The sequence below is a fragment of the Pongo pygmaeus genome, chromosome 13 (assembly GCF_028885625.2).
Source record: "Pongo pygmaeus isolate AG05252 chromosome 13, NHGRI_mPonPyg2-v2.0_pri, whole genome shotgun sequence".
Taxonomy (NCBI): domain Eukaryota; kingdom Metazoa; phylum Chordata; class Mammalia; order Primates; family Hominidae; genus Pongo; species Pongo pygmaeus.
In genome coordinates this window covers 87,859,972-87,885,575 of record NC_072386.2, presented here as the reverse complement: position 1 = coordinate 87,885,575, position 25,604 = coordinate 87,859,972, and the positions used below count along the sequence as shown (strand labels likewise).

At 46.8% G+C, this 25,604-nt stretch overlaps 1 protein-coding gene across 1 annotated transcript in view; it reads right to left on the bottom strand.

Moving 5' to 3' along the window:
- Positions 1–25,604, bottom strand: part of TMOD1 (tropomodulin 1) — a 93,976-nt gene that overhangs the window by 62,482 nt on the left and 5,890 nt on the right. The window contains exon 2 of the mRNA XM_054502180.2: positions 8,868–9,035. Within this exon, the coding sequence (XP_054358155.1) occupies positions 8,868–8,987 (120 nt within the window). The 5' untranslated portion in view covers positions 8,988–9,035. The remainder of the gene's footprint in view (positions 1–8,867; positions 9,036–25,604) is intronic.

The following is a 25,604-nucleotide window of genomic DNA, read 5'->3' as shown; positions in this document are numbered from 1 at the left end:
GTTGGGTTTGTTTGGTCTGTGCATTTAAATGAGCTGTCAGCATTTTAAAATAAGGAGTTTACACATTTTTTAAAAATCCAGATTTCCAACATCTCTGGAAACATTAGGTGACGTGGCAATACCAGGTCTGCACTCTCATACTGGCAACAATCAGTGGAGCTGAAAATGGTGGGCCCTTTAGACAAACTCCCATTCGCCTCAGTCCCCACCACTCCCTGTTGTCTCTGACACAGAGGCCAAGGTCAGTTACCACATAGCACTGGTTTTGCTGTTGCTTTTAGTTCTGAAAATGTAAATGGTAAGTGAAAATTTTCTTACATACACATACCTTTAAAAAGTGAGAAAGTAATAGATAAGCCAAGATGACCACATGGCTCAAGAAAACTGACCCATCTTCCTTCCTTCATGGAGGTCACTTACATGACGTTATGGATACTTGGTTTGCTGCCTCCCAATAGAAAGCGCTCAGTAGAGTGGCAGAGATGATGAATACAAAGGGAGACAGAAAGGCAGGGTTTAAATTTTATCTGTAGTGATTTCTTTTTTTTTTTTAAGAATGATCAGAACCAAATAAGGCAAAATTTTAACATTTGCTAAATTCAGATGATGAAAAATAGGTATATACTGTACTCTCCTATGTGTTTAAAATGTTTCCTATTCAACATGTCAAAATCAAAAAGGAAACAGTTCAGTGTCACCAGGGTGGAGCAGGTGCTGTGCTAGGGGTGTGAAGGTGAAAGAGTCTAAAAGTCTTCCTGAGGGAGGGGAGGAAAGGTCAAGCCTTGAAAAATGTGAGGAAATGAGGGGTTCCAGGTTGAGGAGGTTCCCCAGCCAGAGGAGGGGTTGGGAGAGGTGGTCATGGGTCCAGAGGGCAGAGGGTAGGGTGGGGACACACAGACGCCTGGCCTGACTTGCCCTCACCCCACCAGGCCCGTCCTCGGCTCTATGCACAGCCGGCAGTGTTTCTAAGGATGTGTGCCTATTTTTAGAGGAGAGATTTATTTTTTTCCATTTCAACTGTTTACTTCTGTCCTGGGCTTGCGATTCTGCCGGTTTGTGTTACAAAGGAGAATCACGGCCCTGTGGACCAAACTTGGCTGCTTCCTGGATGGCCAAGAGTGTCTTTGCCTTAAAGGATATGATTTGGGGCACGAGTAGGGAGGATTTTATGATCGTCTGATGGGAAGCCATGTGGAGTGACAGGAAGTACCAGGTGGGCGCCTTGGCTCTGCCGCTGACTTGCTGTGTGACCTTGAATGAGTCCTTTCCCCTCTTTCCACTTCAGGGTTTTGTTGATGCTTGGATGTCTCATCAGTGAAATGGTAATAATGACACCTCACAGGATGGGTATGAGGATTTGATGAAATACATAAAACACAGAGTGTGTCCAGGACAGACTCCAAAATCAGGCTTTCTCTACCAGTACCGTGTATATAGATGCCTGGGGTGGGGTACTGTTAGATGATTTCTAAGTGTCCTTGGAGCTCTGGGATTCTCCAATTCTGTTTTCCATATTTCGTCCAGCAATTCATGGCCCTTTGTTCTCAGAACTCTTTTTTTGAGATGGAGTCTTGCTCTGTCACCCAGGCTGGAGTGCAGTGGCGTGATCTTGGCTCACCGCAACCTCTGCCTCCCAGGTCCAAACAATTCTCCTGTCTCAGCCTCCCAAGTAGCTGGGATTACAGGTGCACACCACCACGCCTAGCTAATTTTTGTATTTTAAGTAGAGACAGGGTTTCTCTATGTTGGCCGGGCTGGTTTTGAACTCCTGACCTCAGGTGATCCGCCTGCCTTGGCCCCAAAAAGTGCTGAGATTATAGGCATGAGCCACCCCACCCAGCCTGTTCTCAGAACTCTTGACACATTATGGACTAAGGAAGGCAGGGTCTGTCTGAATTCTATCACTTAATAGCTGTGTGATTCTGGGAACCTATTTCTTTATCTACAGAATGACATTAAACCTCATCCTATGAGGATCAATCTTGTAAGATCCTTGTAAATATTTTATGAAATGATGCCCATAAAATGCTTAGCATAGCACCTGGCATGTAAGAACACCTTAGCAGAGGCCAGGTGCAGTGGATCACATCTGTAATCCCAGCACTTTGGGAGGCTGAGGCGGGTGGATCACCTGAGGTCAGGAGTTTGAGACCAGCCTGGCCAACATGGTGAAACCCCATCTCTACTAAAAAATACAAAAATTAGCCGGGTATGGTGATGTGCGCCTGTAATTCCAGCTACTTGGGAGGCTGAGGCAGGAGAATCACTTGAACCCAGGAGGCGGAAGTCGCAATGAGCCGAGATCATGCCATTGCACTCCAATCTGGGCAACAAGAGTGAAACTCTGTCTCAAAAAAAAAAAAAAAAAAAAGCCGGGCGTGGTGGCTCATGCCTGTAATCCCAGCACTTTGGGAGGCTGAGGCGGGTGGATCACGAGGTCAGGAGATCGAGACCATCCTGGCTAACACGGTGAAACCCCATCTCTACTAAAAATACAAAAAAAAATTAGCCGGGTGTGGTGGCGGGCGCCTGTAGTCCCAGCTACACGGGAGGCTGAGGCAGGAGAATGGCGTGGATCCGGGAGGCAGAGCTTGCAGTGAGCGGACATCATGCCACTGCACTCCAGCCTGGGCGACAGAGCGAGACTCCATCTCAAAAAATAAATAAATAAATAAATAAATAAAACACCTCAGTAGAAAATAATCATTATTATTATTCAGGCTTTGCAGAGGGTCTGTTGTTTTCCATTATTGTTTCTATGGTTATATTGTGTCACAGATTCCTGACAGCTGACTTTAAAATCAACTCTTAGGACCCAATTTCTTTATAAGGTTGAATTATCTCTACCATTTTCTCTCCTGTGAATATTTTGAGCCTCTTACTGAGACAGTTTAAAAAATGTTCTGCCTTTCCCCAAAGCCTCACTAACAATCAATATTTACAGTTAAATTCCTTGTGTTGGTGGATTCTTCGTTTCTTTAAAGATTAGTATTTATTGTGAAAATAACATAACAACTTCAAAAGAAATCAAGTTGGAAATAACAATTTGCGCATAATTCCCCAATCTGCTCTCTGAGTTTCTTTCTGGGCTAGTCTCAGAGGTGCTCCCAGGGGATGGTGGCTAACAGCACAGGTAACTGGGCCAAGACTGTCTAGGCTGAAATCCCAGCACCGCTCAGATTGCATCCTGGGCAGGTTACTTTATATCTCTAAGCCTCAGCTTCTCCATCTTTAAAATGGGGCTAATGACTGAACCCTCCCAGAGGACTAAATGAGATAATCCACGTAAGCCTTTGCTCATGGCACACCCAGGAAGTATTGAGTGTCTATTACTCATATAAAAACTGTACACTGCTCCCTGCAGAAGTCACGATGACTTGTCATTCTCAGAACCTCTCTCTGTGTTGCCCCCACTGCCTGGTACAAAGGCAATCTGAACTGAGGAGCTGGCTCTGCTTCAGAGCAGCATCCACTTAACTCCAGAGGGATGAGAAAGGGCAGATCCTCTAGGGAATCAGTCAACAGCGGATACTTTTAGCACATGAAGCATTCCTTTCCCGAGGGAGTCCAAGTGCAACAATCTCATGATAAGCTCGAGTTTTTCCAGAGTGAGAGATAGAAAGTTTTGGGGACTTTTTTTTTTTTTTTAATGTGCACAAGTTTGGAATCCTCTGCTGCAAACAGAGCTGCTTTCCAAGTCCTCGTACTCCATTCTGTCACATGACACCGGGGCTTAACAATTGCATAACCAGAAACGTTACCCCTTGAAGTGTTTGTTGAATTCAGGTACTAAGACAGCCAGGAATGGTTCAAAGAAATCATATGTGGTTAGAGCTAGAGGGGGCTTCCAAGGCCATCTAGGCCGACTGCATCCATTTTACAGACAGGAAAATTGAGATCCAAAGAAGGAAAATCACGTACCCAAGTCCAGAGCAGAGCCAGGACTGGAACCTGGACTTCTGCACCTCAGGCTCTTTCCCAGAAAAAAGAGGGATTATTTTCCTACAGCAACCCCCAACCACAAAACCAGAGCACATCTGCAGCCTAAACTCTCTCCCTGAACACTCCCATGAGGCCTTGGAGTGGAATGGCTAAGTCATGGACTCCAGACCCACACATAGTGGCCCTGCCATCGCCTAGTTGTGGGACTTTGGACAAGTTACTTCACCTCTCAGGTTCCTCATCTGTAAAATGGGGATGATGTCAGGGCCTGCCTCCTAGGATCATGATGACGGTCAAATAAGTTAATATTTCAAATTCCTTAGAACAGCACCTGCAATAGTGAGTGCCATCTAAGCACTCATTAAACAAAAATAAAAACAGGAGGAATATGGACTATAACAGAGAGGGCAGTGGCCTAGGTGCCAAGGGACCAGGGTTCTGATCTGGTTCTGCTTGGATGTGTGACCTAGAGCAAGTTCTTTCCCCTCTCTGGGCTCTGCTCCTGCTCTGAAGTTGTGGGAGGGGCGGACACCTGCTGGCCGGCTAGGAGTCTCTCATTGTCTGCGTATCTTTGGCCTCTCCCTGTGCTGTGATTTCAGAGCGTGGGCCAAGGGTGGGTGAAACTAGAACTGGAATGTTTGTGCTCTCCAGAAGAAGGGAGGCCCTCTAGGCCTTTTCGAAGCTCATATACTGTCTTGCAAATCAGGTAATAGAGCTGATCTTAATGAAGGGGTCGATTGTGTGGCTGGGACAGAAACTCACTGGCCTCCATTATCTCCTATCCTCTCTCTGGTTTCTCTTCTCTTTTCTTTGAACTGAGAGAGAAAGGGGTCTTTGAAAATGCCAGCTGGGAAACCACGGTGGTGTGAGAATCTCAGGTCTCAGATGTCCCATGGCTGCTCCCACACCCCTGTGCTCAATTACTTTTCTCCTGCCAGAGCGGGAGGTGCACACATTCTGGAGCCTGTTTGAAATCCGAGTCTCCGCGCCTGCCCAGGTCCTGCGACCCTCAGCAAGCTGAGCCCCAGGTGCCCTGTCCCTCCAGTAGCACAAGTGGAGTGTCCCTTCCCTGCTAATCACCTGGGCGGGAGAGCTGGCTGTGTGAGAGCTGCAGGGCCCTGGGTATTTGCCGCTGAGGCTGGGTGCTCTGATATGTAGGGTGGCAGACCTGCGGGAGCTCTTTGCCAGTTTGGGGGAGAAACGGAATGCAGTTGCTGGTGGATGTACTCTGGGTTCTGAGAGGCCTCCTCCATCTGTCCCCCTCCACTCCCAGGTCTGTCGCTTGGCTCTGACCCTTGTCATCACCTGCCTTATTTGCAGTCACAGCCTGACCTAACCTCATCCCCATGCAGCAGCTCAGGGCAACTCAAACAGCCCAAAAGGCCTGGAGGGCCCTCAGGTGCACTTCTCCCTGGGAATGGCAAAGATTCCCCCGCGGGAGCGCCTCCCACCTCTCACCCATCTCCCTGACACCCCTCCAGTCCATGTGTCCCCAGCATCAGCTCCCAGAACCAATGACCCCTCTGAGTCTCTGACCCTCAAGGGCTCCCTGAACCCACTGAGCAAAGTCTAAACCCTTCAGTCGGCCTTGCCGCTCCCTCTTCCCCCGCATTATCTATCCCAACCCCTCTTTCTAGTCGCATCTGACCCTCCACAGAAACCACACTAAGATTCCCATCCCCAATTCCTTCCCTACGCAACACTCTCCTTGCGGCCTTTCTCAAGGCCCTCACTCGGCATGGAATTAAAAAAATCCAGGGCTCAGTTCCAGTATCACCTGCTCTGTGATGCCTTGCACCAGTAAGAGTTAATCTCCTGGCACAGCTTCCTGTCTGCTCCGTGTCGAGCCCAGTGTATTATGCCTGTGTCCCCACCAGCCTGTGCTCCTGAAAGGCAGAGTCCCAGCCAGGCTGCCCTGTTGGTGCCCAGCACAGTGCTCGGCAGGTAACCGAGTCACATTTATTGAGTTAACTGGAAGTGGCTACATGCCTCTTTTGTTCTCCCTTTATAAAGTTGTTTGTTCTTGGAATTCTGTATGACAGTGATCTAGGATAGAATTAGAACAGAATAATTTTACAGCTTGATTTTTTTCTTGCCTACATGGGTTGTTTTTACTGAAACACAGACTAATGGGGAGAGATGATGCGGGGGAAGAAAGAGAAATGCAAGGCTCTTTCCACCAATGCCGACTTCTGATCAACTTGAGCAGCCTCATCAGGAAACCATCTTCTCGTGGCAGGCAGAGGAAGGTCGTGAATATCAGGAAGAGGAGGACACACTGCTGGAGGTATGTGTAATTCTATGGGGCCTGGGACCCAAGAGCCCTAGGCAAGGATTCTGAGTTATCTGGAATGAAGCCGCTTAATCACACCTGGGTATAAGACCAGATTATAAGTCAGGTTAGCTTAACCCTGAAAATGACCAACCAACTCTGTTATTCCATGGCTGGGGACATGGAGGTCTAGGAAGGATGGCAGCTTGGTCCAAGGTCACATGGAGTGGAAGAGACAGGGCTGGGATTAGAAGCGAAACACCTAACTTCTAGTCCTGCATTTTTCCATCTGAACTGTGCTCCCAGGATGTTAGCAGTGACCATCTCTGGGTGAGTGAGATTGAAGTGTTGTTTTCTTTATGGATCACTATTAAACCAGAGTTGAGCAATGGCTGGTTTAAAAAAAGGGTGTGATACATTCCGTTTTTAATTAAAAATATATAACATGGAACATTTAGTCAGTTCAGTAACTTTGATTATCTACCTTCTCTGTGCTGGTCATTGACCTGGGTGCCTGGGATATAGCTGTAGGATGAAGACCCCTGTCTAGGAGGCCACCTACGAACCCCTCTATGCCCATGCTCACAGTTCTAGTGTGACTTGCTAAACCACATACACAACCAAAGAGACTTTTGACTCTTGACACTGTGTATCCTGACTGCAGGGATGAATTCTGAGCACTAAACACACTTCTAAATGTGCCAACTATGAAATATGATGATAAAACATCAAACATTAGATGAGAAGGATTCTTCTGCTCCTTTATTTCTCAGCTCATTCATTCCATGACACATATTCTCCACCATCCTGAAGCTGCTGGCTTGATAGAATGGGGTAACGGCCTTTTGAAGACTCAGTTACAGTGCCAGCTAGGTGGCCACACCGTACAGGCTGGCGCAACATTCTCCAGAAGGCTGTATATGCTCTGAATCAGTGGGCAATTGCAGATGCCATTTCTCCCATAGCTAGGATTCATGGGTCAGAGAATCAAAGTTAGAAATAGGAGTGGCACCACTCACCATTACTCCTAGTGACCCACTAGCAAAACTTTTGTTCATTGTTCCCATGACCCTGTGGTCTGCTGGCCTAGAAGTCTTAGTTTCAAAGGAGGAAAGTTCCACTAGGAGACACAACAATTCCATCAAACTGGAAGTTAAAACTGCCACCAGGCCACTTTGGGCTCCTCATGACTCTGAATCAATGAGCAAAGAAGGGAGTTACTGGGCTGGCTGGGGTGACAGATGCTGACTACCAAGGAGAAATTGGATAGCTATTGCACAAGGTGGGTAAGAAAGTATATGTCTGGATACAGGAGAGCCCTTAGGGCGTTTTTTAGTATTACCATGCCCTGTGATTAGGGTCAATGGAAAACTACAACAAACTAATCCAGGCAGGACTACTAATGGCCTAGGCCTTTCAGAAATGAAAGCTTAGGTCACCCCATCGGGGAAAGAAACACAACCAGCTGAGGTGCTTGCTAAAGGCAAAGAATGGGTAATGAAACAGGGTAGTTATAAATACCAGCTACAACTACCTGAGTAGTTACAGAAATGAAGACTGTAATTGTCATGAGTACTTCCTCCTTATTTTATGAACACTTGTATTGTGTGTGTGTGTGTGTGTGTGTGTGTGTGTAGCAAATATCTTTGCTTTTTCCCTCTTATTCCCTTATCATGTAACACAAGATTGTTTGATACTGACTTTACTGTTATTGATTGTATTGCCTTTGTATAATAGGATTTAAGTATCATTAATTTTACATTATAATATTTAAGTTACAGGACAGCAAGGAGAAGAATAAACATCACTCATGGACTTTACCTCCTCTTCTGGGGAAGGTGATAGTGTGTTTTCAATTGTACCCAGGATAGTTGTATCACGTTAGGCAGAATTATGACATCCGTACTGTCTTTATTTGGAAATTAAGTATGGTTTAAAGAGATGTATATGTGTGCCAAGTTGACAAGGGATAGACTGTGATGGTTAATTTTGGGTGTCAACTTAACTTGGCCATGGGATGCTCAGACATTTGGTCAAACATTTTTCTGGGTGTGTCTGTGAGGGTGTTTCTGGATGAGATTAATATTTGAATCAGTAGACTGAGTAACACAGATTGTTCTCCCTGATATGGCGGCGGGGGTGTATCCAATCAGTTGAAGACCCGAATAGGGAAAAAAAGCTGACCCTCCTCCAGGTAGGCGGGAATTTCCTCCTGCCTGACTGCCTTAAGCTGGGACATTGGCTTTTTTCTGCCTTTGGATTCAAAGACCAACTCCTCCTGGGTCTTTGATGCTGCTGGTTATTTGTATTTGTATTGGAACTATACCATTGGCTCCCTTGGGTCTCCACCTTAGCAACTGCAGATCTTGCCGGTCTCTATAGCCTTGCGAGCTAACGCCGTATAACAAATCTCTCTCTCCCCTTCTCTCTCTGTCTCTACACACACATACACACACACACACACCCTATTGGTTCTCTCTTTCTCTGGAGAACCCTAATACAACACATTAAAAGAAAAATCTGCAAAGGCAAAGTTATTCTAATGTCATTGCCATGGATGGAAAAAGGAAGTGGTGGCTTTAGGAAGCATCCACCTGTTCCTCCACAGGTCCCCTCGCTAGTGACAATGTGCTTCCCTTTAGCACCTACTCACATCAGGGTCCAGCTCATCCAGCTCATTTTCCAGGGTCCTGAGCTCTTCCTCTGTTAGGGCTCCAAGGATTTCATCTTCATCCAGGTCACGGTATTTCTCTAGTTCTCGTCTGTACGACATCGTGGAAGAATTTGTCTGTGTCTCCTGAGTTTCTGTGCTGATTAATACCTACCAGAAAGACAAGAATCTTAGAAAGACCCGTCTCAGATTTGCTCTCTCAGAGCAAATGGAGGCTCATCATTCACACAGCGGCCTGGGTACATTTTATGAATTGCCAGGATAATCATTACTATGGTGGAATACTACACTAAGTTTGGCTAATTCTCTAATAAAACTGTGCAAGGTAAAGTCCTGAGAGCATGTAAGTTAATGAATTGTAATTGGTTATAATTGGCATGGACATTAATTACAAGTAAATGGGCAATTATAAATGGCTTATGAGTGCCTGAAAACAATGTTATTCTTTAAGGAGTTCAAATACTTTTCTGTATAACTCTCCACCCTTCACCCTACACCCCAGAGGGAATCATGAATGCTGGAAACTGCCAAAACTGAGTTTAAAAGGGGCAGGGGAGTATCGGTGGTTAATTGAGCACCTACTGCATACAGGCCCCTCACCTACACCATCTCATTCAATCCTTACAAAAAGTAGTTCATAGAAATAGCTAACTTTTACTACTGCATATCAAGCTGTGTGTTAAGTACTTCACAAGGACTTTCTCATTTAACCTGTGAGGTAGGTATTTACTATTATCCCCACTTTATAGAGAAGGACTTAGAGAGATTAAGTGACTTACCCAAACGACACTACTAGGAAGCAGCAGATCCACATTTAAACTCAGGTCTGCTGGCTGCAGACCTTCTCTGCGGAGTCACCCAATGGCGTGGCCAGGGGACTGCCTAGTCCAGAGCCCCCATTTCCCCCCAGAGGGAGCCAGTTCAGAGGGAAGAACTGGTTTGCCAGCAGGACCCTGGGGACCAGGGTTCACCTCTGCTGCTTCCCAGACTGCTCTCTCTTGCTGGAGAAGCCTACTGTTCATTTCCCATTTCACAGATGACACCCAACGCGTTTGGACCCTGTATGTTTGGACCCTGTCTCTGCTACTTCCCATAACCATGACATTTTCAGACCTGTTAACTTATCTGAGTCTCTCCACACACCCTTTTTTTTCCCCCTTTTTTATACCTTGAAGATCTTCTTGGATACCAATAGGTCTTTTAATTAAAACATTTTTATTAGTGAAAAAACTAAGGGATGGCCTAGGGCTTGACTCAGGACCCCTGATGTCAGTCCGATGATGCTCTCTACTCCACCACACTGCCTCCACTGAGCTAGGAGGGACAGCAGGACCTCGAGCTCTATTGTCCTCCAGCTTGGCTAAATGTAGTACTGTGCATAGAATCAGTGTGATGAGTTATATTGTGTCTCCTAAAAACTCATATATAAGGCTGGGTGCAGTGGCTCATGCCTGTAATCTTAGCACTTTGGGAGGCTGAGGTGAGAGGATTGCTTGAGCCCAGGAGTTTGAGACCAGCCTGGCCAACACAGTGAGATCCCACCTCTATAAAAAATACAAAAATTAGCTGGGTGTGGTCATGCGGCACCTATAGTCCCAGCTACTCAGAAGGCTGAGGTGGGAGGATCGCTTTAGCCCAGGAGGTCGAGGCTGCAGTGAGCCATGTTCCCGCCACTGCATTCCAGCCTGGGTGACGGAGTGAGATCCAGTCTCAAAAAAGTAAATAAATAAATACAATACAAATAAAAGTTCATATGTTGAAGTTCTAACCCCAGTATCCCAGTAACCTAGTATCACATTGTGAGTTAGAATGTGACCTCACCTGGAAATACAGTCATTGCAGATGTAAATAGTTAAGTTTAGACAAGGTCTTACTGGATAGAGTGGGCCCCTAATCCAATATATTTTACCTGGGATCCTTATAAATGGGAAATTTGGACACAGATATAGCACACTAAGAGAATATCATGTGACGATGAAGGCAGAGATTGGGGTGATGCTACTACAAGCCAAGGAATGCCAAAGATTGCCAGCAAGCCGCCAGAAGCCAGCCCCAGAAGGAACCCACCCTGCCGACACCTTGATCTCAGACTTCTAGCCTCCAACACTGTGTGACAGTACGTTTCTGTTATTTAAGCCACACTGTGTGTGGAACTGTGTTACAGCAGCCCAGGCAAACTTATGTAACAGATATGACCTTCTTTACAGCAATGTACATATTTAGACCTCCATGCAAGCCAACCAACCAACCCACCCATGGCTCATCTGTGAAATGATGATGGAATTTTCTAGAGTAGAGAAAAATGAAAACTAGGAAAGGACAGTCAAACAATCGATCCAAAAGCTGGGAATAGTTGTTAATTAAAAATAATTAAAGTCATCTAAAATAAATGAAAACCAAAGTTCACTAAGCTAACAGAAAAAGTCTCTGTCTCAGAAAGCAGAGAGCACATTTTATCAGTGTAAGCCTGTGCATGTGTGGGCCTATTTGCAGGAGAAATCCAAGTATATGACAGCTGGCTTGATAAGAAGGACTTGCTTCCCAAATACAGAAACCCCAGTGCCATCCTTTTCTCTCAGAATGGCTCAGCTTGGCCTAACATTCTCCTTTGACCAGGCCCCAAGAATGCAATGCTCAGACCATAAATGGCCCCCCATCACTTGATCCATTTCTATTACTTCCAAAGAAAGCACAACCAGCTGACAGTGCTCTGGTATCGATGAAAAAACCTTCCTGAAGGCCCCCAGAAAACAGCCTAATTTGGCTTTTCCTAAGTGAAGCCAGGATGGGGAGAGGATCCATGATCTCTGTGATGGGGCCAAGAGGGACTCCAATGAAGGGCTTGGAGTCTTCCAGAACCAACTCACAGAGATGTCCAGAACTGCCTTAAAACTAGCATCTCTTAGAGGGGCTGCAAACACAAGCTTTTGGTGCTCAAACGGGTTTTGGGTTATATATGAAGTTCCCTAGGACTCTGGACTGCAGGACTTCTCAAAAATGTTGGTATGTGGGTATACAATGGAGTCTCCAAGAGGAATAGGTTGCAAGCAGAATTCCCCCAGTCTTTTTTATCATAAAAGCATGCCTCTGAGAAACTGCACCCGGAAATGGAATCTCACAAAACCAAGTTTGGAAAACACGCTTTTTGCCTCACCTCTGGGTCACATCAGAACCACACAAGAAGGGACACAAGGACAGGACCAGCTGGAACACACTTCTGGGGAACATCAGACAGGCTGGGAACCCTGGGAGCTTCTCATACTTGTTACCTCTTCCAGCTGCCTCATTTTCTACATGCTTTATAGTAAAAGCCTTAGAAAAAGAGTCATGGACAGACACTGGAGAATGGACCAGCCAGGCCGAGGGAGCAGGGGAGAAAGAAATCCTTTATCAAAGCCAGCTTGGGGAAAAGGGGCTGGGAAAAGAGCCAGAAAGGAAAGGAGGTGGCAACTATGAGGACTGCTAAAGGAGGGATATGTGGTGGGGCGTTAGGCCTCCCCTAGGGATGCCACCCTGAGGGATGCAAATCATGAAATTTCCTAAAGAAGTCTCCTCTTACTGCACCCAGGAAAGTTAATGCACCACGTACACACCCCAAGGTGCTATTGATTTCTAAAATCCTATTTCACAGGATTTAAAGAGCCCTTTCTAATGTCAAGAGTCCTGTGAATATTATGGAGCGATAAGGCACAACATGAAATAAACTGAGAAGAACCAAAAACTCTAAGGTAAACTATGAAGCTGTCAGTTTCAAGCCACACTCATCGACTTGGCTCACAAGGACGGTTGCTACGAAGCAGGATTCTCCTGCTGTGGTTGAGGAAATGGGAGAACTGGAGGTAGGGAAGAGACAGGGTGGGAGGGAGGCAAAAACAGTGTGTTCAGAGAGCCCACTGCAAGCTCAGTCTTAAAATATGGCTTGGAAGAGATTGTATTTTATAGCTGTTAATAAAAGGCCTCTGTTTCCTAAGAGAAGAGAGTCAGGGATGGAGCACAGGCCTGAGCTTCATAGGACTTGTGGTTGGAGTGTTAATTGTGACAGTGATTCCCTGGGTGACCCTTGCTAAGTTCCTTCCCTCCTCTGAAAAATGAAAGCATTGACTGACCTGGCTGGTTTTTAAACTATGCCAACAGGAGACCTCAGGCTCTGAGAAAGTGCCTCCAGGGCCCCGCAAAGGGTTAGGGGTAAGTGAGGGGGACTCACTCCTGATTTTACCTGATGTATTTATTTGGGTTCCATATAAAATTTCACTTGAAGAAAGGATTCTGTGGCTCAAATAAAAAGTGGAAAACCCCTGGACTGGGTTTCTTGGTCTGCATAGTGAGAGGCTAACCGTACTCGCCCCGGTAGAGTATTGTGAGGATCATGGGATAGCAAGCAGATGAGGCTGTAGCCTGGGGTTGACTGGTGCAGTCAACTGGCTTCACAGATATTAGCTATTATTATGAGGCTATCGCTGCTGGAGTCTCTACCTCCTTTCCCCGAGCCACGCTGTTGTCAGGCTCTGAGGCCCCTCAGGAGAGGACCCGTGTTCTATGTGTCTTCGTGTTCCCAGTGCCTCACCCTGTGCCTGGCCCAGCGGTGTCACCTGAGGAACGGGGAATGAGCACCTCTGTGTCCTGGTCTAGGGTACTTGGAATCCTGGGCAAATCCCTTATCTTCTCAGATGCTCTGTGTTCCCATCTTTACCACAGGAAGATTGGACCAGATCTGGAGGGACTGAAAGTCTGAGAGGGGAGGGATGAGCAGGAAGGGGGTGATGAAGCTGCTGGGGCTCCCAGCATGGCCCACCTGCAGCAGCTTCTGGTGACCCTGAGCAAGAGTTGGTAAGAACAATAAAAGGACAGGTAAATATATTTAAAACACCTTTGCAAACTCCAGTCTTCCAAATCTGGTGTCTATTTTACACTTACAGCATATCCGGCCACCCCGCTTCTCTGTGGCAGAAGTCTTAAGCCTCCGTTAAATATGAAAAAATAGAATTTACAAGCTGTGCCAGGAAGTAGCACTCGGCAGGTTGGACAGTAAAAATGAGGGAGTCAAAGGCTGAGGCCATCCATCAGGAAAGCCTCAGAAATGAAAGCTCCGAGAAGGAGCAGCTCCTGGAGTACACAAGGCTCTTTTAAATCTTTCACAGGCAGCCGGTCCAGTCACTTCTGCTAATGGCTTCTCCAGCATTGCCTGCCCATGTGGGAACACTCCGGAGGAGGCACTTACGCGGCATCATCTTGATTTATGGACTGCACTTCCTTGAGCTCAGGAAGAGCTGAGTCACAAGTTCAAATAAATATTTTCCAGTTATACTGACTTGTTATTTCAGCCACAGTGAACATCTTGAGGATGGGAAGGCAAGGTTGACTTAGAAAGTCCATCCTTTTATGCCCCACATATTTGTGGATTTGTCCCTTTCTTCCGGAAGACACTTTGGCCAAAGGGATTTTATGTCAGGTTCCCTCGTCACTAAATTCTGTATCCCAAGACAATGCCATCTACCTCCCTCTCCGGAATCCCCCTTCCCTCGGCTTCAGGGATGCAAGAGCATCTGCAATGTCCCCTGTCCCTCCTGAGAGAGCTGTCTCCCCGCTACTCTCCTGCACCATTTAAGGGGAACCTCTCAGGGCAGCCATGCTTCATATCACGGGTCACCTCTCCACTCTCAGATGACTGGGCAGAGGGGTGCCTGGCTCAAGTGTAGCCAATTGATTGGAAGGCCAGTGACAAGGTCCCAAGGTGGCCCAAGAGAAAGAAAAAACCAAAAACCAAAAAGAGGAGAGTTCTCAGCTCATTCATTTCTTAGCATTTGTATTTGTTTCCTGGGGATGCCCCCCACAAACCGAGTGACAGAAACAACAGAAGTGTGTTGGCTCTCAGTTCTGGAGGTGGAAGTCAGAAATCAAGCGTCAGCAGGGCTGGCTTGCTCTGAGGGCAAATCTGTTCCCAGCTGCTCTGCTGGCCTCAGGTGTTCCTTGGCCGGCAGAGGCTCCTTTCCCTGTTTTTTTCTTCGCAGTGTCTACCCTCTGCACATGTCTGGATCCAAATTTCCCCTTTTTCTGAGGACAGCAGTCACATTGGATTAGGGCTTCCCTAAGGACCTTATCACATTCACAGGTCACATTCACAGGTACAGCTTTTTTGGGGACACAATCCAACCCATAATAGCATGGAACTGGGACAGGAGGAGAAGATGGGGCAGGTGTTGGGGCAGCTGTGGTGAAGAGAAGCTGGGGGGCCCATGGCGGATGTGTGGAAGCTGAGGCGATGGGGGATGAGACTGGGCAAGGGAGTGGAGTCCTGAGGGACAGCTGTGCTGCCCACGAGAGACGGAGCACACAAGACCCAACAGTGCCCAGGCCCCTCTCCCTCAAGCCTGGATGGTACGGCTCAGCCTGTTTCCACGAGCCCCCTGTCCTCCCATGAGCCTGGCCATGCCCACTCGCTGTCCTAAGGGACCTTAATGAGCTCGCACTCCTTGCAGTGAAACTCTCCTGGTTTCCCTGCTTCCTTTCTGAATCCTCCCAGGTCTCCTTGATGACGCATTATTCTTGGCCCACCTATTTCTCTGGGCTCTGCCCTCTTCTCACGTTCTCCCTGGCTGGTTCTCATCTTCTCCCATGTGGGGCCTGCTACCTGTGATAAGCTGAGGACACTCAGATGGTGTCTGTCCAGCCCAGGCCCCTTCCTGAGCCCCTGCTCCCTTCTGGGTACCTCCCCCTGGAGTCCTCAGGCCCCACATGCCCAACCCTGCATGCGTGTCCGGCTTCGGCACCACCACCCTCCCCTGGCCTGGTTTGCAGCTCCTCTTCTGCCTGTCAGTCACCCAGGCCAGACCCTTGGGGTCAGCATAGACTTCCCAGCCCGCTCTCCAGCTCAGGGCCAGCCTGCGCCTGACAAATCTCTTTCTCTTTTTTTAAACTGTTTTTTTTTTTTTTTTTTGTCTGTCACCCACGCTGGAGTGTAGTGATGTAATCATAGCTCTTTGCAGCCTCCAGCTCCCAGGCTCAAGCAATCCTCCCTCCTCAGCCTCTCGAGTAGCTGGGACTACAGGTGTGCGTCACCATGCCCAGCTAATTAAAAAAAAATTTTTTTGTAGAGATGAGGTCTTGCTGTGTTGCCCAGGCTGGCCTTGAACCCCTGGCCTCAAGCAATCCTCCCGCTTCAGCCTCCCAAAGTGCTGGGATTATACGTGTGAGCCACCATGTCTGGCCTCTCCTCCCCACCCCCACAGGCCCACTATCTTTTTGTTGTTATAGTTGCTTTTCAAATTGTGGTAAAATACACATAAAATTTACCATTTTAATCATTTTTATTTGCACAGTTCTGCGGCATTAAGTACATTCCTGTTGTTGTGCAACCGTCACTACTATCCATCTCCAGAACTTTTTCATTTTCTCAAACTAAAAACTCTGTCCCTATTAAACACTAACTCCCCTTTCTCTCCTCCCCCAGTCCCTGGCAACCACATTCTCCTTTCTGTCTATGTGAATTGGACTACTCCGGGGGCCACTGATGACTGGAGTCACACTGTGTTGTCTCTTTGTGACTGGAATCCTGTCCCTTTAACATCCTTAGATCTGTTCCTCTTCTCCCTTCTCACGGCACTGCCTCTTATGATCTCAATGAGTGCAGCGGTCTCCAAACTAGTCCCCTGCCTCAGTTCTCCCTCTTTCCTATCCTCACTCAACTCAGCCTCCAAATGATCTTGGAGAAAATCAGTCCTCATGCTACTCCCAAGCTGAAAACTCCAACTGCTTCCCAAGCTCCAACTGCTTCCCATAGATGGATAGAGAGCATGTCTTTAAAGCGCACCCCTCCACACAGGCTCCCGGCACCCCTGGTTGGGATACTGCCCCGCTCTGCTCCCACACCTCTGTGGGAAGCTCTAAGGAAGCAGCGCTGTCCCTGCCTGGCAGAGGAGACTAGGACTTCCCACATCTCTCTGTGTCCCCAGGCTGAGCCGGGCAAGATCACATCTGACATCTGCACATCTCAGCGCCCAGGCCCTGCCTAACTCAGAGTGAAGGCGAAGTTACTGCAGATCGAACTGAATTGTCAGTCAGGGATACAGACCCCTGGGCGAGGGTGGAAAACTGAATCCTATCTCAGGCCAGTGACCAGCAGGGGAAGAAAGTCAACCAGCAATCGATTGGGTGGGCAGGGGTAGGGTAAGGTGTGGAAGGAGTAGACAAAAAGTAATGGAAATTTGAGGGGGCTTAGCTTCCTTAGTTTTTAAGGCTGAGATCAGGGTCATAAAAGGTGGTGCAATAATTATGCCAATAACCACTCCTCCGATGTGCAGAGACCTTTGCAGCTCATAAAAATATAACCACTTTTGTGCTTGCAGTTTCATGTCCCCGGGGGCGTGTTGTCACCTGTGATGGGTTCCAGATAGAAGAGAGCAGAGGAGAAACAGGGAGAGGGAAAGAGCTGAACTGAGAGGGCTGAGCTCTCTCAGTCACCCATGTCTTGATTCCAAACCATCCCGCTTCCCCTAAGGATCCCCTGTGTAAAATAGCCTCAGCTTCTTACCCTGCCTTGCTGAAAGATGCACCCAGGCAGGACTGGCTACGTAATTTGCTGGGTCCAGTGCAAAGTAAAACAGTGGGACCCTTTGCTCAAAAGGCAAGACAAAATTGCCATTAAAGGTACCAAAATAGGCTGAGCGTGGTGGCTCATGCCTGTAATCCCAGCATTTTGGGAGGCTGAGGTGGACGGATTGCTTGAGCTCAGGAGTTTGAGAACAGCCTGGGCAACATGGCAAAACCCTGTCTCTACAAAAGATAGAAAAATTAGCTAGGCATGGTGGTGCGTGACTGTAGTCCCAGATACTTGGGAGGCTGAGGTGGGAGGATTGCTTGAGCCTGGGAGGCAGGAGTTGCAGTGAGCCAAGATCACGCCATTGCACTCCAGCCTGGATAACAGAGTGAGACCTGGTCTCAAAACAAAAACAAAAAAAAGTATCAAAATATAAAGCTCTTCGTTTCTCCCGTGGTCTCTCTCTTGATCTGGCATGGTGGTTTTTTTATTTTTCATTTTTGTTTTGTTTACAAACTTTTGGTAGAGACAGGGTCTCGCTATGTTGACCAGGCTGGTTTCAAACTCCTGGGCTCAGGCAATCCTCTTGCCTCAGCCTCCCAAAGTGCTGGGATTACAGGTGTGAACCACCATGCCCAGACTGTCATGGTGTTTTTTTATTTATTATTAATACCGTGATCCACATAGGTGTCCGTGTACTGCAGGAGAAGCCCACTGGCTGCCGATTTCTTTCTCTTATCACACCCAGGACCGACACATCCTGCCCTAGGGGAAGGCCAGGAAGTCATGCCAGGCATTTCCCCTTCCCACGGGCCACTGGCCCAACACAATCTTCTTGTCTGCCCCGATCCAGGTAGTGAGTGTCCTGGTCCTGGCTGCTGCCGCAACACAATCCTTTCATCCACTTCTAATTCAGATTACCTAATGTCCTGGCACAGCGGCTGCAATATCATGGGCAATTCCCAAGGGTATTACAACCCCTGTGCCAGGACATTAGGTACCTGTATGAGCAGTGGATGAAAGGCTTGCCCTGCAGAGTTTCCAGCTGAATACACCAGGCGGCCTCACTGGCAGCCCAGCAGGAGTGGGAAGGGGGAGGCTGAATGGAACCAGAGGGTGCCAGGGGCAAGGGAGCTCTAGTCCAAGAACCCATCCCCAGGAAGTAGTGAGGCAACAAGAGGTGGGACCTCATGCAAGCTGAGGTTCTGAGCCCTGGCACATACTCCATTGGAACTTCACTTAAAAATATAAATTCAAAGATAAAATTATTAAGAATTTCGGCCAGGTGCGGTGGTTCACGCCTGTAATCCCAACACTTTAGGAGGCCAAGGCGGACGGATCACTTGAGGTCAAGAGTTCAACGCTAGCCTGGCCAACATGGTGAAACCCTGTCTCTACTAAAAATACAAAAAAAAAAAAAGAAAACACAACCCCCCCCCCCTCCAAAAAAAAACATTAGCCAGGTGTGGTGGCAGACACCTGTAATCCAAGCTACTCGGGAGGCTGAGGCAGGGGAATCACTTGAACCTGGGAGACAGAGGTTGCTGTGAGCCAAGATCGTGCTGCTGTGCTCCAGCCTGGACAACAGAGTGAGACTCTGTTTCAAAAAAAAAAAAAAAATTTAAGACAGTGACTGCAGAACATTCCACCAAGCACAGTGTCCCTCTGAAAGCAGAGCTCTATGCACCTGCACAGGTGTACAACCTGTTTCCAGCCTTAGCCCCAGGGCACACGCTCTGAAGGCCCCAGGGCCAGACTCAGCCTTGGCTCACATGTGAAGGTCCTTTTCCTCCCTAGTGTCTTCCAATCCATTGAAATTTCTAGTCCCGGGGTCTAGAGGACACTAGGGCCACTTTGCAATGGCAGAAGGAGCATTGCACAGGCCTGGTTACAAGTCCTGACTTTAGTTGAGGACCTGCCATATGACCTTGAGCAAATTGCTGTACTTCTCTGGATCTCAGTTTCTACAACCTAATTCACTGGGTGAGTATTTACTGGGTACCCACTATGGGGAGGGCATGCTGGGTCTTTTTGGGAGAGACAGAAATTAATAAGAGGTCCTAGCTCTCAGGCGCTTATAATTAACATGGGGAGATAAGACTCACACAGAGATCCTGGGATAATGTCACACCCGTCCTCTCTTCATCCACCACCCTTGGAGCAGAACAGATGCCCTGGGCCCTTAGTTTCCTTTACAGGTGAGGCCTCATCTTGGGTCGGCCTGGTTAAAGATGAGAGCTTGAACTAGGGGTCATGCAAACCTGGACTGAAATCCCTGCCCCTGGCTCTAGCTGACTGGGCAGCCTCAGGCATACCACTTTGTGCCTCTGAGATTCGGGGTTTCTTCTGCAAAGTGAGAGCAGGACACAGACTGAATGTTCTCCCAAGGTGTACTGTAAAGGGGACGTGAGAGAAGGGATGATACAGCTCGATAAATGGTTTCCCTCACCTTCCTTCAGGCCCAGCCTGAAGCCTGCAAGCACTGGATGAGTGGACGTGGCTGAGCAGCCATGAGAAAGATGTGGGGCTCTCCAGTGACTATAGACCCAGCATAAATCAACAGTTCGAGGTGCTCATCCCCAAAGCCATGGTGAGACCTTAGCTGCTGTAATAAAAGTGTAGTGCCAAAGTAAGGGCAATGACAGTCTTGCTTGGCTTCATGCTGGAGCTCAACTCTGGGCCACACTCTTTTGTGGGGGTGGGTGGTAATTATCTTTTTTAAGCAAAACACTGGCTATATACAGTCAAGTGTGCAAGGCTTAAGTATAAAACTCATGTAATTTTCCCACATTTATATACCTATGTAGACACTCAAACGAAGATACTAAACATTTCCAGCCCCCAAGAAAACTTGCTTAAACTCCCTCCTAGTCAATCTCCCTCAAAAGTAACTATTTATAATATATATAAAAATAATATATTTATAGTACTATTCTGACCTTTAAGACTGTAGATTAGTTTTGGCTTTTTGAACATTGTATGGAAACATATAGTGGATGTGTTTTTTGGGTTGTTTTTTTTTTGCATCTGGTTTCTTTCATTCAACATTGTATCTGTGAGATTCACCTGTGCTATTTTGTGTAGTAACAGTTTGTTCTTTCTTATTGATGTGTAGTATTCCATTATTTGAAATATACCATAATTTATTTATTTACTCTACTTTTAATGGTCATTTAGGTCATTTCCAGTATTTGGTAATTATAAACAGTGCTATGAATATGTCTTTTGGTAGAAATAAGCACTTCCTTCTTTTGGGTGTGTACCCAGGAGTGGAATTGCTAGGTCATAGAGTGGGCATACATTTAGTTTCAGTAGATATTGTCAGTTTTCCAAAGTAATTTTACAATTTTACATTTCTACCAACAACGTATGATAGTTCCAGCTGCTCCACAACCTTGTCAACACTTGGTACTGTCAGCACCTTCCTGTTAGCCATTCTGGTGGGCAGGTAGTGGGAACTCATTGTGCATTTCCCTGACGATAATGATGCTGAGCACGTTTCATATGCCTTCTGGACATGGGGATGACCTCTGCTGTGAATTAGGCCTTCTCTCTTGAGTGGTGCTGAGTCCAGAGAAGGTGAACAAGGTTGTCATATGAAGAACAGTTGAAGGATCAGGAGGAACATGGTCACACTCTCCAAACCTCTACTGGGCTCACCTGGGGAAGAGGGAACAGAAGAGGTCTGTGGCTCCCCAGAGGGCAGAAGACATAGATTTATTGAAATTACCAGGAAGTAGATTTCTGATCAGCACAAGGAACTTTCTAACAATAAAAACTGCCCGAGGGCCAGCTGGGCACAGTGACTCACACTGGTAATCCCAGCAATTTGGGAGGCAGAGGCAGGCGGATCGCTTGAGGCCAGGAGTTTGAAACCAGCCTGGGCAACATGGTGAGAACTCTACAAACAATTTAAAAATTAGCTAGGTGTGATGGCGCACTCCTGTAGTCCCAGCTACTCAGGAGGCTGAAGTGGGAGGACTGCTTGAGCCCAGGAGGAAGAGGCTGCAGTGAGTCCTGTTTGCACCACTGTACTCCAGCCTGGGTGACAGAATGAGACTTAAAAAACAAACAAACAAGCAAACAAACAAAAACTGCCCAGGGGTACACTGGGCTAAGCCGGGAAGTAGTGAGCACCTGTCTCTATAGGCTGTGAGCAGCGATGGCAGAGCCCTTGGATGAGGTCTTCCAGAGAGGGTTGATGTCTTGATTGATGGTGGTTGTTGGGGAGTTGACAATATAGGATTTAAGGCCCTTTAAGGCCTAGTTCTATTATGACAGATGTGTGTGGAGCCCCTGAATGGAGGAGGATGGGGACTTAGAGACCAGCTATTGTTAACAGACTTGTTTTCTGGCTCATTTGCAGTTATTTTCACTGGCTGATTTCATTCTCTTAGTCATATGGGAAAGTACCTTCTAAAAAAACAAACACACTAAACATAGTGTTTGACTCCATCACTTTCTGCAGTTGCTATGAGCTTCATCCCAGAACACAATGAGCCATGCTCGATGCTCTAAACGTCAAAGTTGTCAAGTGGTTTAAATTGGAAAAGCCTGTGCGTGTGTGTGTGTGTGTGTGTGTGTGCGCGCGCGCGGGTGCATGTTTTCATTTTGCATCTCTTGGGGTCATCACGATGTCTGAGTCACCACAGCAATCATTTGTAAGCAACAGGGTTCCAGGAAAAGAGTCTGAAGACATCTCCCTGTCTCAGCTGGCCTGCCCACCTGCCCTCAAACCATGCTGCCCTCCACTCCTCCTACATCTCCGCAACTTTTCTGGTTCAGGCCACACTTAGCTCTCCCCACGCTCTGCCCCTTCCATTTCATTTTCCTCCATACCAAGAGAAGAGAGTTCTAGGAAGCCAACGATTGTAATACAAACAAGAGAGGCCATCAGAGTTCTTTGGGAGTTATTGCATTATCTTCAGGCATCCCTACTCCCACAAGACTAAAAGCTACCTGAGGACAAACATCTCTGTCTCCCATGGTCCTTCACAAAGCCCTGCACCTGTCCAGTGCTGAAGACATATTGGTTGAATGAATGAATGAATAAATGCCTAGCATTATTATTAGCTTTGATAGCCATAAGTCAAAAGCACTGGTAGAATAAAAGCTAACCTGTAGGCCGGGTGTGATGGCTCACACCTGTAATCCCAGCACTTTGGGAGGCTGAGGTGGCTGGATCCCCTGAGGTCAGGAGTTCAAGACCAGCCTGGCCAACATGGTGACACCCCGTCTCTACTAAAAATACAAAAATTAGCCAGGCGTGGTGGTGGGCACCTATAATTCCAGCTACTCGGGAGGCTGAGGCAAAAGAATCGCTTGAACCTGGGCAGTGGAGTTTGCAGTGAGCCGAGATTGTGTCACTGCACTCTTGCCTGGGCCACAGAGTGAGACTCGGTGTCAAAAAAAAAAAAAGCTAACTTGTAGAAAAGCTTGTGGAATTCATTCCTATCCTCATTCTCCATTTTACAAACATGAACTTCATCACATTGCCTCATAGCAGGTGTTAATGTAAGATAGAGCTTTATGAAACACGTTTTTGTATTTTCCAAAAAACCAATATGAAAATTAATATGAACAATACCAAAAAGCAAATGGCAAACTGGGGGAAAATATATTTGCTTCATATTAAACAAAAGGCTGATTTGTTTAATAGACAAAGAGTTCCTCCAATAAAAAAACAGAACAGGGCAGAAAATGTGGAAAGAGGAAAGGAATAGACAGTTCACACAAAAGGAAATACTAATGGCTAATACACATATAAATAATAACAAAACTCACTTATAATTATAAAAAAGCAAATTGTGGAATGAGATATCAGTAAGGTCAGATTGACAGAGATTTAAAAGTCTGAGAATTCCCAGTGTTGACAAGATGTGGGGAGACCAGTGTCCTCACACAGAAGAGAAGTTACATTGGTATACCCTTTTTCAGTTCGAGACCAGCCTGGGCAACATGGTGAAACCCCGTCTCACCTAAAAATACAAAAAATTAGCTGGGCATGGTGGCATGCACCTGTGGTCCCAGCTTCTGGGGTTCGGGGGAGGACTGCTTGAGCCCAGAAGGTGGAGGTTGCAGTGAGCCACTGCACTCCAGCCTGGGTGAAAGAGTGAGACCTTGTCTAAAAAAAAAAAAACAACAAAAAACTCTATTAGCGAAAAAAAACCCAAAACCCCCAAAACGGCATAAAAATTCAATAAGACATTGAGTAAATAAATTAGAGACATACAACAGACTACTGCTAACACCATCCTTGAGTAAATAAATTAGAGACATACAACAGACTACTGTTTAACACCATCCTTGAGGCTACTGTTGGCCACTTGTCACTGTACCTTATAATAGCAAGCTTTGTTTTATTCTTACTGCATACCAGGCACAATGCTAAGCTCTTTACATGGATTATTTCTTGCAATCTTAATAATTGTGAAGCAGATACTTTTATTATCCCCATTTTACAGATGAAGAAGTGCAGACTATGTTAGTTTTATAGGGCTGCCATAATAAATGACCACAAACTGGATGGCTTAAAACAACAGAGATTTACTCTGTCTCAGTTCAGAGGACCAGAAGTCCAAAATCAAGGTGTCAGCAGAGTTGATTCCTTCTGGACGCTTTGACAGGGAATCTATTCCATGCCTCATTCCTACCTTCTGGTGTCTGCTGGCCATCCCTGACATTCCTTGGTTTGCAGCCACATCACTCCAATCTCTGACTCCATCATCATCTGTTCTTACTAGTTATGCTGCCTATATAGGTTTATTTTAAGCCATCTCAAGCCTTTTTAATGGCATGCGTCCACTCTTCTTCTTAAGACACCAGTCATAGGGTAGTTAGGACCTACCCTAATCCAGTGTGACCTCATTTTAACTTCATTAATTACATTTGTAAAGACCATATTTCCAGAGAAGGGTCACATTCTGGGGTGCTAGGTGGGCATGACTTTTGGAGGGACCCTGTTTAACCCAGTAAGTACACTGACCAAGGTCACAAAGCTGATAAGTGGTAGAGCCAGGATTTAAATCCAGGCAGGCAATCAGTACTCATTACCAGTACTCCATGCTGCCGCCTTCCCATAACATAACAGCTCACACTTACATAATGTCCCAGGCACGTCCTAAGCATTTTACATATAAGAACTAATTTCATCCCCACAACAACCCCACTTTATAGATGGGGACACTAGGCACAGAAATGTTAAAAGTTGGCTGGGTGCAGTGGCTCGTGCCTGTAATTCCAGCACTGTGGGAGGCCGAGGTGGGTGGATCACCTGAGGTCAGGAGTTCGAGACCAGCCTGACCAACACGGCAAAACCCCTTCTCTACTAAAAAATACAAAAATTTGCCAGGTGTGGTGGTGCGCACCTGTAGTCCCAGCTACTTGGGAGGCTGAGACAGGAGAATTGCTTGAACCCGGGAGGCAGAGGTTGCAGTGAGCTGAGATCGCCCCACTGCCCTCCAGCCTGGGCGACAGAGCGAGACTCTGTCTCAAAAAAAAAAAAAAAAAAGAAAGAACTGTTAAAAGTTACCTGAGATTACAGAGCCAGTAACTAGTAGACCTTGGATTTGAATCCAGCAAGGTGGTCTCCAGAGTCCGTGTGTGTGTGTGTGTGTGTGAGAATCAGGAAGACAGACTGTGTCTCATTATGTGTCAATTGCTATTTAAGGCCCCCCAAAGGACTAATGAAGGATTTGAGTCTGCCCTTCATTGCTCCTAGGTTCCCTGGCCTTGTGCAGACTGATCCGGAGTCTGCCCTAACCACTATGCCCTCTGTCTAGTGGCCTGTCTTGACAATATACTGAGGATTGGGGCTAAGAAAATAGTTCCCTATCCTGAAAGACTGATTGATGTTCTTCCTTCTACTATCAGACAACAAGGGTCCTCCCATTCATCTTGTCCCCCCTTTCCCCTTGGCTGCCATGAGTCATCTCAGAGCCAATTTGAGTGTCCAAATACAGTTGTCATCTTCAGCCAGGGTGCTGGCATAGTTTTCTCTCTTTATTCTCTGTATCGGGTGCTCTTAACCCGGACTTTTGAATAGGCTTCAGGGGAATCACACACCCACTGAAATGATATGCAAATTGTTGTGTATATGAATATATTCATTTTTGTGGAGCAAGAATTCATAAGCTCTAATCAGATTCTCCAGGAGTTTCGTGATCTTAATCTTCAGAGTTTCTGCC